We start from the raw sequence: 18,863 nt of genomic DNA on the forward strand, positions 1-18,863 counted from the left end.
ACAGATGTCGGCCATTAAGGGATGGGCAACTGCACCCAACCTACAGTACTTTAAAGGCCAACTCGCTTCATCAACGGCCAAAGGCGCAGCACGTTACAAAGCACAAATAGTTCTGTTGGATGTTTTTTGTTTTTGGGCCCATATGGCTCCGCACAGACATGTTGTCAGAGTAGTGTAGTCGTTTTCTCGATCTGTAGGAGAAAGTTGTGAGGTGAAATCTCAAAATATCCACTCACATGAACATTGAAATGACGTTAAGTTGTGCTGTTAGAGAAAGGTAGTGTGCTGGAGCTGAAGAGAGGAGTCGGGAGCAATTAGCTAAAGCGGGAGTATGGGACCGTACGATAATGATGATATGCAAAGGCGGGGGGGCAGGGGGATTCCGACCTTGTTGAATTGGAGAGTTCCGAGTTGATCCGGTGCTGCCGTTGGACCCATACTTGTCCAGTAGCTCTGCGAATTCTCTCCTGTTTATGGCAGTCAAAAGAAAAAAATTACCAACATTACAGCGACATTGGCTATCTAGGAGTAGGAGTCTATAAGAAACGCATTAACAGCAGTGTTGAATGTCCTGTCTTATGTATATATACTGTTTGTAGTACTTTCTTTTTTAAGTAAGCAAGTGATTATTTTAAAATTCACAGTCATCTGAAAATTCACTGTTTTCATTTTGTCACTGCTATTTTGTGGTCATTTTTACCAAAGGTAAAATTGTCACTGTCGTTTCAGTCAAACAATGCCAACATAATGGTGGCAGTATTTAGGACCTAATGTCAATTTGGGAATGATTTAATTGTAGGTGAAGGCCAAAGGCCAAAGCTCTACATCTGTCTGATTTCTTAATAACGTATGTCTGTAGACCATAGAACTCCACTGATACTTAACTGACATTACCCTTTGGGCTTTGGACACCTTCCTTAATGTTCTTGTATTTGATGTAGTATCAAGTATCAAGCAACATATTTTTTTTGCACTGATAACTTCTAATAAAAATCTGTAGTTGTATATTTTCAAACCATTACCCTGACAGTCTAAATGTAAGAAAACCTTTCAATTCATGGCTGTCTTGAAAGCTAGCTACTAGCTATTCCCCTGCGTTGATTGGGTAGAGAGTTTTGAGTATTTGTGCCCAATGTGTATTGAAGAATTCTTCCATCTGTTTGTTAGCAAGAAGTGAGATCCGTTCACATTAATGCCTCTGAATATTTTCTTGATTTTGACCACCATTTTGAAGATGACTGCTAAGTAGCTCTTGATCGGAAGTTCTCCTCCGACTGAGGGTGCGGATCATGGATCACTGGGAAAGAAAACTCAACCCAACACCCAAGCTCTCCCTGATCAGGGATGACACCTCGGCGAACAAGTTATACTTTCCTACTCGCTCAAATTGTTACTTCGGAAAACAACTTTTATTGATACGCAAGCAAATTTCTGTTTAAAGTAAAAAAAAAAGGGCTTTCACTTTTATTTTTGTTATAATTATGTTGTTGTAGTTTCTCCAGTGCTCTGTGACACCTCACTCTCCGTACACGACCTCAGTGTAGATATGGGTCATTAGTGTCTTTGCTGCTTTCCTCCCATGATTGCAAGTGGTACATATATTCCTGTCCTGGATATCTCCAGAAGAGGATGTTCTCGACCCAAATTGACCCTTCACAATACCCTCTCTCTCTGTCTCTCTGTCTGCATTCTTGACCTTGCATGTTCCGTATTATTTGACTGTAAGTACAAAGCAAAACGGAGTGTAGATTACAAGGCCAAAATAATGTGGACTTGTCTTGTGACATACATCATCTTGTGATGCACCTGGACACATCGTCAGTGATGTTACCTGGGGTCAATGGGTGTTTCGGGTATTTCAACAGTCAGACACTCTTACCCAGGCAACCCAGCCGGGGTTGATCAAGCCCTGGCTTGTGTCCAGGTAGTACTAGCCCTCTCATGGCTTTCCTCTCCAGAACCAGAGCTACCTTGAAGCAATTTCTGATGCCTCGGTGGCCAACTTGATGGCCCTTTGCCTACTGGCCCCTGTGATGTCCAGCATGTTGTGGGCCCTGCAGAGGACTGGCCTTTGAACCTTCTGCATCCCAGCTCAATGTGCTTGCAGATCGCTCGCCACCTGTTGCTCGGCATTCTTCCACTAGCTCAGCGTACTCTGCCCTCTTCCTCTTGATATCCTCAATGTGGCACTCCCAGGGAACAATGAGTTCCAAGACACAGAATGACCTGTTTGGAGGCTTCCGAGATCAGCACCATGTCTGGCCTTAGCGTTGTCGCAACAGTTTCTGGGAACTTCAGTAATTTACCCAGGTAAACTTTCAGCTCCTAGTCTTGTTTGCAGGACAGAGCAGTTTGTCCTGGCAGCTGATGTTGGTTTCCCCCCAGCCCTGATGAAAGCGATGGTCTTCTTCACTGGGCAGAGGCGCTTATAGTGGCTAATCACACTGCAGATGGAGTCCAGTATGGCCTTCAGGACTTTGAGGTTGAAGCTATTTTAGTACAGTGGTACCTCGACTTACGACTGCATCTACTTACGAATAATCCAAGATACGAGTAGCGATAGTCGCGAAAATTGTATCGACTTGCGACCGACTGCTCCAAGATACAACTGTGGAAATTTGCAGTTGGCGCGTCGGCGGCCAGTCAGCAGTCAGTCAGCGGGCGACCTACATCGTGTGTACACGTAGTTCGTGGCTTATCAATATTTTTTTCATATTTACTGTGTTTGTGCTGTGTATTTTGTTTATTTTCACCCTTCATGATTTTATAATTTATACGGGAAAGATTGCTTCGACATACGACTGTTTTAACATACGACCATTCTTATAGAACGAATTACAGTCGTAAGTCGAGGTACCACTGTAGTCCAAAATTAGGTCCCTGAACTTGCCTGGGATGTGTTGCCGGTACAGTGCCTCTTTGACCAGCTTGCAGGAAAAGGATCCGAAGGCGGTAAGTCCGACCACAACACAACCAGGTCCCATTTGTGCTCCAGATACCCCAGTACCTTCGGGATCCCTCCTTTCTGAACCAAGGTATCCATGTAGGAGTTCCTCAGGAGGTAGTTTCTCATGCCCCTGGCACAATGCTGAAAAATATCTTTCGCTCAAAACTGAGCAGCAAGATGGTTCTGAACTGATCAATGTTCTTAAACTGTACCTCCTTTGGAATCCACACCCCTTCCGTATACCTCCAATAATGAGCTACCATGCCCCTCCTCCAGATCACCTTCAGGAATCTCCGGAGCCTGTGGAGTAACCTTATGCAGTTCTTGTATACCTTGAAAGGTACCGCGCTCAGTCCTGGGGCTGAGCTTGCTCTTGCATTCTTGACCACCTCCTGCACCACCTTCCTGCCGGGCTCCTTCCCAGAAAGTCCAGAGTTGGTGCAGGTGGATTAATCAAGGACTTACAGTGGCCCAGATCTTGCTCCCTGGATTCATCACTGAAGGTGTCTGTGAGGTGGCGGTCGATCTCAGCTTTGGAGCTGGTGAGCTGGCTGCTGCGCTTCTGCTCTAGCAGCTGTTTTGTAAACCCAAATGGGTTCGCAAGAAAGGCAGTTCGCATCCTGGCCTCCTCCTTCCTCCACCTTCTATGCCACTCGGCCCTCCTCAAGGTCCTGAGCTTCTTGCGGAGGATGCTGCGCAGCTCTGTGAGAGGTCCACTCTCCTCCTACCTCGCCTCCTTGAACCGCCACCTCAAGCTCTTCAGCTCCTGCCTTATCTGGTGGATCATACTTGCTCTGTGGTTCATGGTGTAGGGGAATTTTGCTGCTCTCTTCTTCTCCAGCCCAAATCTCTAAGCTGCTGGGCTGGCGATGATGGTGGTCATTGTCTGGAGGCGTCTATCAGCTTCACCCTTGCTTCCAAGATGGAATCTCTGTCTTCGTAGAACTGGAGCCACTCCTTCTCCTTGTTAACTTGGGGCCACTTGCCCTTTCTATGTTCTGCTGCTCTGCGTGGGTTTGGGGATTGCGTCACCTGGACGTTCCGGGCACTGTGGAGTGACTCCAGGCCTGGCTCCTCCTGTGTCTCTCCAGGGGGAGTTCCTGAGCGCTGTGACACCTGCACTGTCTGACACATTTCATCTATCAAACATATTCTCAAATCATTGATATTTCGTTGGTTCCCTCTTTGCTGCTATGTTTCTCAACCTCCAATCTTCAAGGAATGCTTTCCACTAAATGTTGAAACGTTCCTGAAGGGATATGCCTCTATTCGGTCACAAGAGCATACTGTATGTGAATTTGAGGCACAGATGTTGGGCGATTAAGCCCAGCTTGTAGTCAGTGTTCCTCTTTATTCCAAAGGTAATGGATGTGGGTTGATGGGCTTGACTGCTTGACTACTTGCCTGGTCAGGCTTCCTCTGTGCAAACCTGACCAGTCAAGTAGTCAAGCCGTCAAGTTTTTCCACACCGATCTCCACAGACAATTTCTGTAAGGACCTCTGAGGAAAAGGTATTCTCCAAACTGTTGTCACAAATTGTGAAGCACAGAATCGGCAAGAACATCATTGGAAGGGCCCAACCATTCAAGAACAGCCACAGAAGATTATTCTTCCTCCACCAAACAGTGGGCACAATGCACTCAGGCATGTAGCGCTCTCGTCAGCATCCGTCCAAAGTGACTTGAATTCCTTTGGTTCTGTTATGTGTGGCTTACTATTGTGGCTTCTGGAAATTTCCACTTCACTATAGCAGAATTTGATGAGCTGACTTGTTGGAGAGAGGGCATCCTATGTTAAAGCTCACTGAGCTTTTCAGCACACCTCATTCAAGCAAGCAATACCTGTCTATGGAGATTGTATGACTGTGTGCTTATGTTATACACTTGTCCTCTATGGTTAAGTGTTCCTAAAATAGCCAAATTCTCCAGTAAGAATAGTGTTTACATACTTTTGGACATGTAGTGTTGACCTTCTATGTCAAAATCCCTACTTAACTATTTATATCCATTAGGTAACGTGGCCTGAACAATTCCCAAAAGCCATTCTTTCTTTTTTTACTCATCTCTGTCAGAGAATGAGACAGGAATAGGAGTGACAGAGCCACAGAGACAGACAGAGAGAGAGAGTGAGTCAGAGAGGGGGGGTTATATCCATACAGAAAGACAGACACTGAAAAATAGAGAAGCATATCCCCCTTCCTCCCACCTTTAATCCCCCTTCTGTATTTCTGCTGCTCTGGTCTGCATGGTAGTTAAAGCACAGAGCCCAGATTAATGCCTTGACATACACACGCACACGTACACACACACGCACACACACCCATACGCACACACGCACACTCACGCACATGCACACATACACACACACACGCACACGCACACTCTCTCTCTCGCTCTCTCTCTCTCTCTCTCTCTCTCTCTCTCTCTCTCTCTCTCTCTCTCTGTCTCTCTCTCTCTCGTCTTATCAGGAGCACTGTCCTGGGGCTAATTCCCCCCCCCTTCACTAGTACAAATACGCTGCTCTATATACAGAGAAAAACAGAGACATGGGAGTAGTTGAGGCAAGTTATGGCGATGCTTATCCCAGAATCCCAGAATTTTAAATCTATCACAAATGAAAGAGATTATCGAAAAGATGGATGCCGCAATCCACGCGGAAATGTGTGGTAACATCGTAACCGATATGCGCGCGGTACAGTCTTGTTTCAGACGGCCTGTTGAACACTCGATGCTTAACGATTCATCTCCCATAGAGCAATTTCCTGAGAAGGAAAACAGAGAGGCCGCACGGAACGCAGCCCTGGCTCTTTTGAGAGCTGCGCGCCATCCCACTGTTACCTCTGCCAGTTCACACGTCAAAGCCACGCTGCTTGAAATGGACTCAGAGGGACAGACCCATCCACATGAGGGCCACAAGGCTGACAGATGGGTTGACCTGCTTTTCCACTGGCAGCCACGCTCGCGCCAGAAAGGTTCGTTACCCAGGCATTTCTGTTCATGAGGATCACTTTCAAGGGACTTCAAACAAGGATCCCTGTATTCTCAGTTAAGCCTTTAAAAAGAAATGGGGTGCTCTTGTGTTATCACAAGATAAATACACGACAGAGGCGTTGTGTTACAGCCCCGGTAAATTGGAGCAATCTTATAACAAGCTTTCAGAATGCTGGTTATTTCTTTGACTAGGCCTATGTAATTTGCTGTGAGGGAATATTTATCAATGTAGTTGTAATTTATACATTTTACAAGAGGGCTAGGGTTACATAGTGAGATACCAGCTCTACACCAAATGTGTGACCTATCAAATAATGCCACGACACTATCAATCAATATTAACTGATATAAAAAATGGTTCACACCCATTTTAATGAACTTACTTTGCTTCCTCATCTCTGGCTATCAGAAGGCGCATGTGATTGGTTGCGGAGGCTGCCCTCAGGATGTCCACAGCTCTGTAAAACCAGAGACAAATATAAATGCACTCACACACACATATACTGTGTACATTCAGAGTCGTTGAAAGTGAAAGTGAAAGTCTACCTTTCACTTGTGACACCTAGTAGACTGTCTCCGTTAACCTCCAAGATCTGGTCTCCAGGCTGAAGGTTTCCTGCACGAGGACAAAAGGGTTGTAAAGTATGGGGGTGGATTTGGATGTACTGTATATAAATTTTGATGTCACAATCTGGCAGATTCAGAACATATGCAAGCTTCGCCTACAATATTTTATGCGAAAACATGTCATCAACAGATATCAACCAGTCCTATTCCCAGCCCTCTCCACCCCCCCCCCCCAACGTGAGCTAGTTTTACTGGAACAGACCACTACCAGTTTCTAATGGGAAAATCTGCAACGGCAGATGCAAACAGAAGAACGACAAAATTGGCCAATTGGCCCGCTATGTGCTCATATTGTGAAGAGGATATGCCATTGGAGATGGTCACTTTATTCTTTTATAGAGTACCGGATGGTGCATGAGTACAAACGTTTTTCTTTCATGACAGTTTAGGACAGTCAAGACAAGAGGAAGATGGTAGAATTTATATGGAGTTTTATTTGAAGACTCAAGTTTTGGTTTGAAGTATCATGTCCCCTGATTATCATTATTATAAATTCTTCCATATCTACTACAGAGTATATGGTTTGCAGTTAAGGTCACATGAATATTTAAGGCTTCTCTTTCATGGGCAAGAAACTTTTACAGTCAATGTGTCGATGCAATACATCAATTGAATTGTCATACCATACATTTTTGTCAAATAACTGTTTTTTAGGAGGGGGGGGGGGGGCATGGGAGACCACTCTGGGCCTGTGGCTGGTAGCTGTGGGTTGGCTGCCTCCAGGTACAGGGGGGGTTCCACGTGGCCACTGCCCGGCCAACTTGATCTGATCGTGTTTTGCCATCTCACGGAGTGACAGAACTCAACCTCAGTACATACACCACACAATAGGCCTAGGGTTTGTGGGATGGGTGGGGTGGGAGTTATGTGGATAGCTGGTGGGTGGATCTGATCTTCTCCCTCACGCTCCTAGCCTGGTGTACTTTATGTCTGTCATACAATTTTAATGCCACTTGTATTAGCTCAGAACACATACACACCCACGCAAATCTTACTCCAACACACGACCAGACCATTGTCTGTGGGGCAGGAGGGGCACAAGTGATTCGGATATCACATGCTTGAAGGACTCGCGCCCCCAATTTAAACTGCATTTACCAAAAGTACACATTTAGCACTGGGGTTTCCGGGGTGGTGGGGCGCTGCTGTGGGGATGTGGTTGGCCATGGGCGACCGGGTGGGCCCCTGCCAGCTGGGTTCGGATCCTGGCTGCTTGCCCCTGGTGCCGGGTGGATTCTGGCATGCTGCAACCCAGCAGGGCTGCGGGGAGTGCCACTGGGTGCTTTCTAGGATCCCTTGGAGGGATCCCTTGGAGGCTGCATCGTGGATGTGGATTGCGGTGGCAGCTGTCGGCCTTGCTCCCGTTGACGTCAGGGTGTGCACTTGGCGCACTTGGCTATGTGGGTAGGCGCTGGAGGCTTGTGGCCAGGTGGGCCATCTAGCCAATTGCAGTATGACGGGCCTCACCTTTGCACGGGGCATTGGTGGGCATGGGGGCCCTGCCAGCTTGCCTGGTGGGCGGGCGGTTCATGCGGGATGTTGGTCTATCGGCATGGGACCTGGCTCCAGGCCTGTGGTCTGTGCCTGTGGTCAGTTCTGCACTTGCAGGTGGTCTTATGCCTGCACGTAGGTGTGGGATATATGTGCGCGCTTTAGGGGTGCAAGGTCTCCTTGTGCTGGGACTGGGGCCATGCGTTGGTGTTGCTCTGTAGTTAACTGCGTTGTGAAACTGGAGCGGAGAGGGGGAGGGAAAGATGGTAGAGGGAATCACCTATGGTCATTAGCTGTGGGTAAAGCAGTTTCTGTAATAAGTTGAGGAGCCCTACAGACCCAGAGGGCCCACTGGAGGGATTATACACTGATCAGCCACAACATTAAAACCACCTGCCAAATATTGTGTAGGTCCCCCTCATGCTACCAAAACATCCCTGACCCCAATGTTTAGGTAGGTGGTTCGTGTGAAAGTAACATCCACATAAATGCCAGGACCCAAAGTTTCCCAGTAGAACATTGCCCAGAGCATCACACTTCCTCTGCCGACTTGCCTTCTTGCCATAGTTGTGCCATCTCTTCTCCAGGTAAGCGACGCACATGCACCCGGCCATCCACATGATGTAAAAGAAAACATGATTCATCAAACCAGGCCACCTTCTTCCATTGCTCCATGGTCCAGTACTTACCCTCATGTGCCCATTGTAGTTGCTTTTTGGTGGTGGACAGGGGTCAGCGTAGGCACTCTGACCGGTCTGCGGCTAAACAGCCCACAGCAGCAAGCTTCGATGCACTGTGTATTTTGACACCTTTCCATCATAGCCAACATTAACTTTTTCAGCAATTTGTGCTACAGTAGCTCTTCTGTGGGATCGGACCAAACAGATGAGCCTTCACTCCTCAAGCGCATCAATGAGCTTTACCTGTCAGTGGTTTTAATGTATTGGCTGATCGTGAAGGTACCAGCTGGCCTGGAGACACCCAGGGATATCCCAGGAGGCGCTGGAAGAAATGGCCGAAGGACAGGGAAGTCTGCTGCTACAGTGACCCTGACTTTGGTAAGCGCTTCAAGAAGATGGATAGAGGGAAAGATGGACGGCTGTTGGTATTGTGTGTAATGGTGAGGGTTTTAAGAGGGAACCAAAGCAAAATAAGCCACAGTATGGGCAGGACCCCTTGAAAAGCACTTACCGTCACTTGAAGCAAGGCCACCAGGTAAAATCCGTTTGACATAGACTCCAAACTCTTCTCCTGTTAGCTCCTTCACCCCACCGATTACTTTAATGCCTGTAATGAAAAGAAGGAAAATCTATAAGCAACCTACACGTATATGGTATATTTCATGAAACCCTAATGACTTGGTTATTTATAACAGGAATTTATTTTATTGGATTTGATCGATCAAATCAAGTGATGCAACATCATTGAACATGAAGCGATTTAAGTCAGTGGAGTGAGTGTATAAAAAGTGAAAAGCTAAGTTCACCACACAGATGCTACCAGTAAAGGTGAGCTGCAGAAAATGGTTTTATATCACAGAATATATACAGTCCGAAGTTACACAAATTACTAAAGGACGGTTTAAACCATCCATAACCCTCAACTGAACAGTTGAGGATTATGGTCTCAGCCATTCCTGAGAGGTACTTCTACTGTACAACCATCATGCGTGTTCAGCCATTTTTCTTACGTGGCTTTAAATGAGGTCTGAGAGAACAGAAAGTTACATTATACGGATAAGTCCCCTCTGCACAGAACACTTGTGAAATGGCATACGACCATCCCTGGTTTACTGGTGGTAATTGTTAAGAAGTGGCCTCACTAGAACTCTGGCAAAATGAATGTCTAGTTTACCAAGGCAGCAGCTAATTACGCAATCGCAAGTTCATCTGGGTGAATATTTTTTGTGATGTACTGTGAAGCAGGACTTAAGCGCTGCACTTGTTTGGTTGAATTTGTGTAACATTAAGCAACTGAACCAGCTGAGAAAGAGTGAACTCAGTGGTGCTGTAAACAGAAGTGTTGATTAACGAAGTAACAGAATACGCCAAAACATTTTGGAGGGAAGCAAGCAAATATAATGTTGGCCACTATTGCTTGACTATTGCTTTAATAATATATATATATATGTATGTATGTATGTATGTATGTATGTATATATATCAAAACAAATAAACTAAAAAACATCACATCAAACAGAAGACTGAATAACTAAACTATACTATAAACTAACTGTTTAATTTATATATATATATATATATATATATATATATATATATATATATAATATTGGCCATAAGTTGGTCGTGTTTATTTCATAGGTTTCTTGGCTAGATTGAGTTTCCTTCCCCATATAAACAATGTGCTATACTACAGCTATAGATAACTTCATGAATGCTGTACTGCTATAGGATATATCCTCTATAGTATTGTCTTCATATTACCATATTATGTATGCACAGTGACAATATTCACTCTTTATTTATTTTATTCCTCGCTATAATTATATGTAAAACCTATTTGTATATTTATAGTGTTCATTGTTTCTATTGCAATATATCAATGCATTTAGGCTACTATTAGTATGTATGTTTCTTCCAATATTACTGTCAAGTGTTTGTAATTGATTTAAAATTTCAACAAATGTTTGATTGCATAATCAAATGTAGAAACATATTTTTGTTAATTATAAGGCTTCTATAGTATAACTATGATTTAGCTATAACATCAATGCAGTAGAATATACAGTTTTACATTTTTATAATATTTATAAATAATACAATATGTCATTTTCTCTGTTGTGCATTTAATGAACCACATCAACCATATAACACCATAGAAATGTGTTTCCATATGTTATTCCAATTTGTTTCTATTTTTCAGTGTTTTCTCTGGTATTTCTACAGTAAATTATGTAGTTACACTACAGTGTACTTTCATTCTCCATATGTGTGAGCGTGGCAGCCCTGTGCGCTCACGCTGGTGCTGCGCCTGGGGAAAAGGCTGCCAACTCTCTGCAACCAATGTTTCAACCAAAGTTCCTCTTCTCCTCTAACACCATGAGACTCTCTTTTATCCTCACTTGAGAAATCGCCTCGCTTTGCTCGCAGCTCCCTACAGGGTTTTTTTTTTCTCTTTGGTTTGTTTTTTGTTTTCTGCAGAATCTCCAGTGACAGAAACTGTTTCTTTCGATTTCTGCATCTCTGTTCTATCTGCTCTCTGAAATGAGATTTTGCACAGGTCCAAAACCTACCCCTGACTAATATACGTAAGTGCCTTTATTGTGTTCGTCCAATTACCTTTCCTAACTAACTTTGCAACGTTCTAGGCTGAAACGATTACAGCAGAACTCTGAAACTGGCTTATCCGAGCTGATCAAACGTCAACCTAACCAGCTTTTTTTCTCCCCCATTTCACAGCTATGTTGGTGGGTTAGCTGGTAATGATGACTGCTAAGCACAAAGTAGTGTGTTCTATTGTGTGTTGTCAAATTATACACCCAACGGGAATGTTGCGCATGAGGCGAGTGGTAGTTGCCGTGTTTCTGGCAAAATGTGCCGATTTAGTGTTTATGCGTCAAATTGTGGGGAAATAATATTATATATTCATATGTTATAAAACTTTGATGGATTCCCCCAAAAAGTTTTCATGTATATTTATTTGTGTTTTGGTCAACTGAGCCCCTCAGTCTTTTGGAAAGACCGGAGGTGTTAAGATAAATTAGCTACTGCATATGCGGCTTTTTTCCGACAAAGCAAATTCTGCTCCGAACAGAACAAGGAGGAATCTCACGCCCGTGTCCAGAAGTACATAACCGAAGACAAATGTTGCTATTGTGAAATCAAATCATTCTCCCGATATCTGCTGCGGATTTTTATTTTTTGCTCTGTCCCTAATGGTGGTCCTGTTTAAGTGCCACACAGGTGCGTGTTCACAGGTGGTGCGGCTGCACCACTTTAAGCAGCTTAACTTCTCACCTGCACGTTGGCTTGAAAGGGTCAACCTATTCACAGTCTTTCCTGTCCTCTGTTCCCTCCAGCCCTCTCCTCTCTTTGACGTACGCGCGTTTGGTTATTATTTTACTGATCCTCCGAATTAAAAGAAAACTATTTTCAAATTTTGAAAAAAAGTCAAATCTAAAATTTGAACCTAGACGCACCGTGTCAATCTTACAAGACAGGCAGAGTTACGAGCTGCTGCAGAACGGTTGAACAGCTTTAAATGATGGGAACATGGAGAATGGCAAACACTTTAATAAGGCCTGGGTTGGAAAATAGGAAAAATACACGGGCACTACCACCTGGTAACCCGCATTTGTAAAGGGGTGTAATTGTGTGAAAATGCTGTTGCAGTGGTTGCGTGAGGATGACAAAAAAAATGTAAAAAACACAACAACAGCATCTGTATTCTTAACCTAGTTGAGCTAAAGGGGTTGGGGCTTTGCCACATGACCCACTTCCCGTCCACGGACTACGACTCTGAGCTGCTCACCGCACAGAAAATCTCTTTTAAAAGCAGGAATTATCGTTTATCTGAGCTATTCAGATGCAAGGCTTCCGGTTGCCAGAGTGGAGGGTGATACTGTCGGGATAATGCATGATAGGATGAGCTCAGTGTGTTGATTTTGAATTGAAACGAGGGGCCAAAAGGATTTTTTTTTTACGGTATCATTTTGAGGCAGGAGTGTTTTAGTCAAAATTAATCTAAATAAACAACGCAAAACAAACAAAGATTAAAGCCTTGTCTGACATGAATCGAGTCGGTAGAATTGAAAATTAATGAATGAATCCTGGGAATTCCAGTGACTAAATGAAAAAGTAAAAAGAAAAAAAGATAAACCCTTCTAACGACGATTCTAACTATGGTTCAAACAATCATACAACTTACCCAGGCCGTTTTCACAGTCGGTGAATTCCATGGAGTGTACGGCGCGGTCGACTCCGTACGGCCCCATGAGCGTCCTGGTTGGAGGTAAAGGGGGATGGGGGAACGTGGGCGCACAAACATTTAAACGTGTTATGCGGTAGGTTTTTCTAAACAGGAGATTTTCAGGGCAAAGCAGACGGTCACTTGTAGACGCTCATATTCTTCGTAGACCTGCTTGTATCCAGGGATTGAACGTTGGCCTGGAACATCATCTTGGATTTCCACACCATTCACCAGGTTATCATCATTGTATGGATGGATATAATGACGATAAGACAGTTTATTTGACCTCAAATGGGAAATTGATGTCCACATTCAGTCGGGAAACACAAAAGTCGTTGATGTTGATGCATACAAACCAACAAAACCCAGCTTCTACTTAGAAAGACTTAAACCGTTACTACATAAGTAAATAGAACTGCTGTCTGTATTGGAAACATATCATTTGTTAAATGCTGTTACATGCTGTTGTTACTCAACATTTTTGGTTCACTGGAGGTCTTAAGAATATTATATCAACGACTACGTATTTATTGGACAAATTTTCCACCTAGATCGCTCAAAAAATTCAAAGAAGCATATTTTTGGTGACAGGAGTCAGCATCCTCCGAGTCTCTGTAGAGTATCAATATTTCAGCTAGAGTGGACGCATTAGCAGGAGAACAAATCTGACTCAAAAATGGGGACAGTCCTATGGCTAAAACGTTGCATTAACAGACGAAAGACCTGCTCCTCCACACGAGGGGGCGAGCGAGTGAATCTTCAATTCACAAACTGAAAATAATTAACTCTCGTGCATCGCTCACCAGAAGTCCTCACTCGCTCACCGCAAAAAACAATCAAATGAACCCAGATTCAAAAAATCAAACGACTGGTTTTACTGAGCGACTCTCTGAAAATCTCTGAAAATAACAAAACCTTTCATCACAACCAATAGTTGTTACTTTCAGAGTGAAACTTTGTTATGAACACAGAGCTGTTATTCTGTACCTGCTCTACACCTTTTGGAACCATTTTCACCCTGAGTATATTATCACACTGCCGGGTAAACTAGAACAGCTACTGTATCCTAAGAGCTTTACTATAACAACTATAACTGAAATAATAAAATAATAATAGAATAGGGCTTCTTTTCAAGGTATCTTCCAAGCGCACTCCTTCCTGCTCCCCACCCCCGTACCCCACCCTGGGCCACACATCGTTGGCTGCTCCACAGGGAACATCTACTACCACTACATCCACTTCTTAAATTCGGGATGGCTTTAGCACCGCCGCTGTAAACAAAAACAAAGGCCAAAAAGATCTGTTTTAAGTCAAAATCTGGACATGTCGCTTACTCGCTAAGCTCTACAATCCTGATTTTCATTTCACTTTGGGATCTCAGGTCATCTAGAGGTAGTGTTGCATAACTGTTCAAATCAGGCAACAACATTTTTTCAGCTTTGCATTGCACACTGCCATAGGGTATATCTTCTTTCCATGAATTGAAATTGAAAGGTTTTGAAGGAGGACAACAATGATAGAGACTCATACAAAATGACTGTGAACTTAACCTGCTTAATATTTAACATACTGTGTCAAAGGTGTTTAGGTTTTGAAATGCCAAACAACTGAACTATTCATTGAAAAAAAATGTATTATGGTCTTTTTCTGTGAGAATTTACAGTCCATTGATGCTATTTACAACGCATGTACAAGCTAGGGATGTTAAAATGTGCCGACTATGCCGCACATGGGGTCCCGGGCGCACCACTGACTCCGCCCCATCCGTCAGCCGTATAATTACTCATTTATATATTTATATTTACACACACACACACATATATATATATATATATATATATATATATATATATATATATATATACACACACACACACACATATATATATATATATATGGCATTGTTTATTTATTTTAGGATTTACTTTTTAGGCATATTTATTTTTATTTGTGTGCTATGTCCACATACATCCATGAGCTGTGTGCACTGCTGCTCAGTCTGTCACTCTCCGGCGCAGGGGGTGTGGACTGGAACCGCACCGGGTGATTTCTGCTGGACTGTCCCTTGCCCCATCTATTCGGGCATTATCATGGCATGTGTGAAAAGGCGCAAGACAGAAATTTTCCTGAATGTAGCTGTGTGAATAGTGAAACTCACTAGCGTACCGGAAAGGTTATCCCAGTAATTTACTTGGAACCATGTGTGAAAGGGGCTTAACAATGGCATAGCCCTCAGTGCTGGAAAAAAAACAATCAATTGAATCGTGACCCTGAAATGGAAAGTCAAATCGAACCGTGGACTCATGACACCCCTTTTTGAACTATCAGATCACAATCCATTTCCATTTGCAATATTTTCAGATAGGATGATAGTTGCAGATTGTGCAATACACACTTTTATAACAAAAACAATATTACAATATTATCTCAATTCACATATCACAAAAAAAACAATTATTTTCTTTTTTTTCTTTTTCCTTATTTTCTGACTCATATTTTATGTTTCACTTATATACAGTACTAGGTCAAGTCTGCATATGTAATATGAGTAAATATTACACATAAATTAGGTTGCATTGCCCAATTGCAATATCAATTGCTAAAAGTAAAAGCTATAATTGTAGTTAGTAACAGTTAGTTAATAATAAGTTAATAAATAAGCGTGAGAAGTCAAAACAATCAGTAGGACTAAATAATGGATGGTTTAACTGACTCGACTCTCGACTCTATGCCAACTAACTATACCGATACCAATACCAAAAACACATTTATTTCAGAGAATCCAAACCAAAATACCAAAACACTAATACTTATGTCTATAATTTAGAACTGTGCCGACTATGCCGCAATTATTTTACAATGTTAATTTTTTTATTCTCGATGGCTGGTGGCGCGGAGACCGACGGGGACAATGCTTAATAAAATGGGATATGTTTTTTTCCCATCACAATATTTATAACCTTAATATTTAAAACCTTGGTATCGAGTCTCATGTCACGATATCCATATTATGTCCAGATATATCGCCCAGCTTTACACTGGAAAAAAAATCATTGGATTGGAGTTACCAACTTCGGATCAACATTTTTTTTCGTTTTAACGCGTTGAATATAATGTATATAAAATGAAATTCAAATAAAGCAGATGCAAGCAACAAAAAAAGAATACACCACCATGCACGGAAGATCGAATGGTGATATTTGGTACGGACGACAAGACGTAGGGGTTTTTAGTTGTTGCAACGCTCTCCCGGAAAATCCCGCTCTCCCTGTAATCGTCACCGTTCTACCTCACGATATGCGGCGCGTATTTCGAGCGGGAATAAAACGGCCGTTCGCAATCGAATCGACGACAACAATCGAATCGGCAACAACAATCGAATCGGCAATTTCGGCAATTTGGCTCGAAGCGCGCGCGTCACCGCAGTAGCCCCCCCCCCCCACACACACACACACACACACTTTGTGTTACCTGCTTATAATGACAGCTCCTTTATACATGACGGAAAACGTTGGCATCTTGACACGAAGCGCACGTCTCTTCGCCACCGGTTTTTTTTCGGACGCAACGCGAGTTTTTCCGCCTCCGCTTCTCCGTTCGTGCTCCTCCACGCGGAGCGCAGAGACGCGCCTGTCACCTCCGCTACGCGCTGTTAAAGCCGCGCTCAGTCAGTGCCCCAACAACAACAACAACCACCCCCCCCTCAAAAATAACCTAATACGAAATCAGCACCTTCAGTTATACAACAAATAATAAATAAATGTTTAAAGAAGCGCGCAGCGCACGGGAGCGGCGCGGCGCGCAACACGTGCAGGTGTCCTATTGAATCCACGTTAATCCACGCGGGAGCCACGCTGGACGCGTCAGCCGCGCGGCACCTTTTCCATAGAAACACGAGATACAACGACATAGAAATGTTTTCATAACGAGCGCCATCAATTTGAATGGGTTTCACATCAGTCTGCATTGTATCGGAGAGACCCAGAGCTGCTGTCGGATTGATTATCGATCCTGACCAGACCAGATCCAAAGAATACTGTATACAGTATGCGTAGAAGTAATGCAATACAGTACAAACATACCCCAATGAGCAATTTCTATAATTACAGTTGTAACTCACATTTAAATTATATTAAACGTTATTTATGACAGACTACTATGAATACATTTTATACCTGTTAACTGGATAACTTCAAGACCTTGTTTCACTAAAAGTGTTTGCAGAGTTTATAGGACATATTGTGAGACAGTCCGAACAAGATCAACATGCAATGTCATTTTTAAACAAGTAATAAGAAGAAATCACGAGGATTCATTTATATTTTTTTCACACAATAACTAATAAAAGCATTGGTGGTATTTCAGACATCGAACTCATTATCAAACTCTTTCAAAACATATCAATCGCTGTTGATTTCAATACTCCTCCTATTTCTACGACAACGTCAACGCGTCTGTGACGCTTCACCGCGCGGCCGGTGCCACGTCCAGGCTCTGCCACGCGCTGGTGTAGTTCAGGCGTCAGTCCCACTTGAACAACAAAACCAACAACAACCACCTCAAAAAGAAGTAAATGAGAAATCAGCCCCTTCAATGTTGGACTAATGCCGTTACATAACAAAAAGTACGAGTCACCGATGAGCCAAAGCTAGCGCACACTGCTGTGAGTCACAAATACTATAATATTTTATTTATTTATTTTTCATCAGTGGGTGTGTTGTTGTGTTTTTTTTGTTGTTGTTGTTTTTTTTTCCCTCTAACCTTGCCACCCTTTATTGAAAACAATCCTATCGTTTTTATTTCATTTTTATTTTTTATTTTTTCAAAAATGTATCTGAAACCGCAGCATAAATCTGAACATATGCGTTTAGCTTAAATAGTCTGTAACCTGCAAAAGTACAAGTTGCCCACTTTAAGCAGATTTTATGGTTTTCGAAAGCAAGAGCTTTTTTTTCGAGGGGTGCGGGTGGGGAGCTGTCATCAAACCTGTGGGTTTCTCCAACATCACGCTTACATGCGTGTATGTATATATATATATATATATATATATATATATATATATATATATATAATTTTTGTCGAAAACACAAACATGAAGACATGAGAAGAAGAACCTCAATCTTTGCAGTCACAATGAAATCCAAATCTAATTCTAAGGTTGTATTAGTTCAATAAGGTACAACCTACCTGGCAAAACCCAGAGGCACTTTCAACCTTTGGAACATAGTTTGGTTTTCGGTTCTACTTTGGAAATGTGATGTATGCATTCCTTATTATGTCGGACAAAGGCTGTGCGCAGTTCAAGAGTGCTACTCGATGAAAAGATGATAAGCTTATGGCAAAGGGATGAGGCATAAATCCACATGCCAACCCTCTTACTATAAATAGGGCGTTACGAGAGGGGCACACCGTCACGCCACCAAAGTTCCCGGCGGAATATTTTCACATCGTCATGTTTCTTAAATATGAATTGCAAAGAAGGGGATTATAGCGATGAGTGTTTAAAGTGTGAAGAAGGTGCCGCCTGATGGAGAACCAGGAAGCTGATAGAACTAGGTCATATTTGCTTCGATGAAACCACAGTCTGAAAAAGAAAATGAATTGTCAGAAAAAAGTGAGGAAAGCGAGGAAAAAAAATACCTCCATGCTTATCGAAAGTGTGTATTAAAGGAGCAGTGTGTAGAATTTAGTGGCATCTAGCATTGAGGTTGTAGATTACAACAAAAAGAATCCCCCCCCACCTCACTTCCCCTCACCCCTCCCTTTCCAAAGACGTAGGAGGAGCTACGGTGGCTACAAGCGAAGTAACACTAAAAAGCTATTTCATTCTAGCCGTTTAGTCTGATAGCGAGGTAGCGTTAGTGGGATACATATTTTAT

The 18,863-nt window shown here is 43.0% G+C and overlaps 1 protein-coding gene across 1 annotated transcript in view; it reads right to left on the bottom strand.

Moving 5' to 3' along the window:
- LOC307236936 (syntaxin-binding protein 4) overlaps window positions 1-18,863 on the bottom strand; it is a 71,103-nt gene that overhangs the window by 30,697 nt on the left and 21,543 nt on the right. Inside the window, exons 2-6 of the mRNA XM_080009531.1 lie at window positions 12,943-13,016; window positions 9,247-9,342; window positions 6,484-6,553; window positions 6,321-6,395; window positions 388-467 (exon numbers count right to left, since the gene is read on the bottom strand). Coding sequence (XP_079865657.1) covers window positions 388-467; window positions 6,321-6,395; window positions 6,484-6,553; window positions 9,247-9,342; window positions 12,943-13,016 — 395 coding nt within the window. The remainder of the gene's footprint in view (window positions 1-387; window positions 468-6,320; window positions 6,396-6,483; window positions 6,554-9,246; window positions 9,343-12,942; window positions 13,017-18,863) is intronic.

The sequence above is a fragment of the Zeus faber genome, assembly GCF_960531495.2.
Source record: "Zeus faber genome assembly, chromosome: 11".
Classification (NCBI taxonomy): domain Eukaryota; kingdom Metazoa; phylum Chordata; class Actinopteri; order Zeiformes; family Zeidae; genus Zeus; species Zeus faber.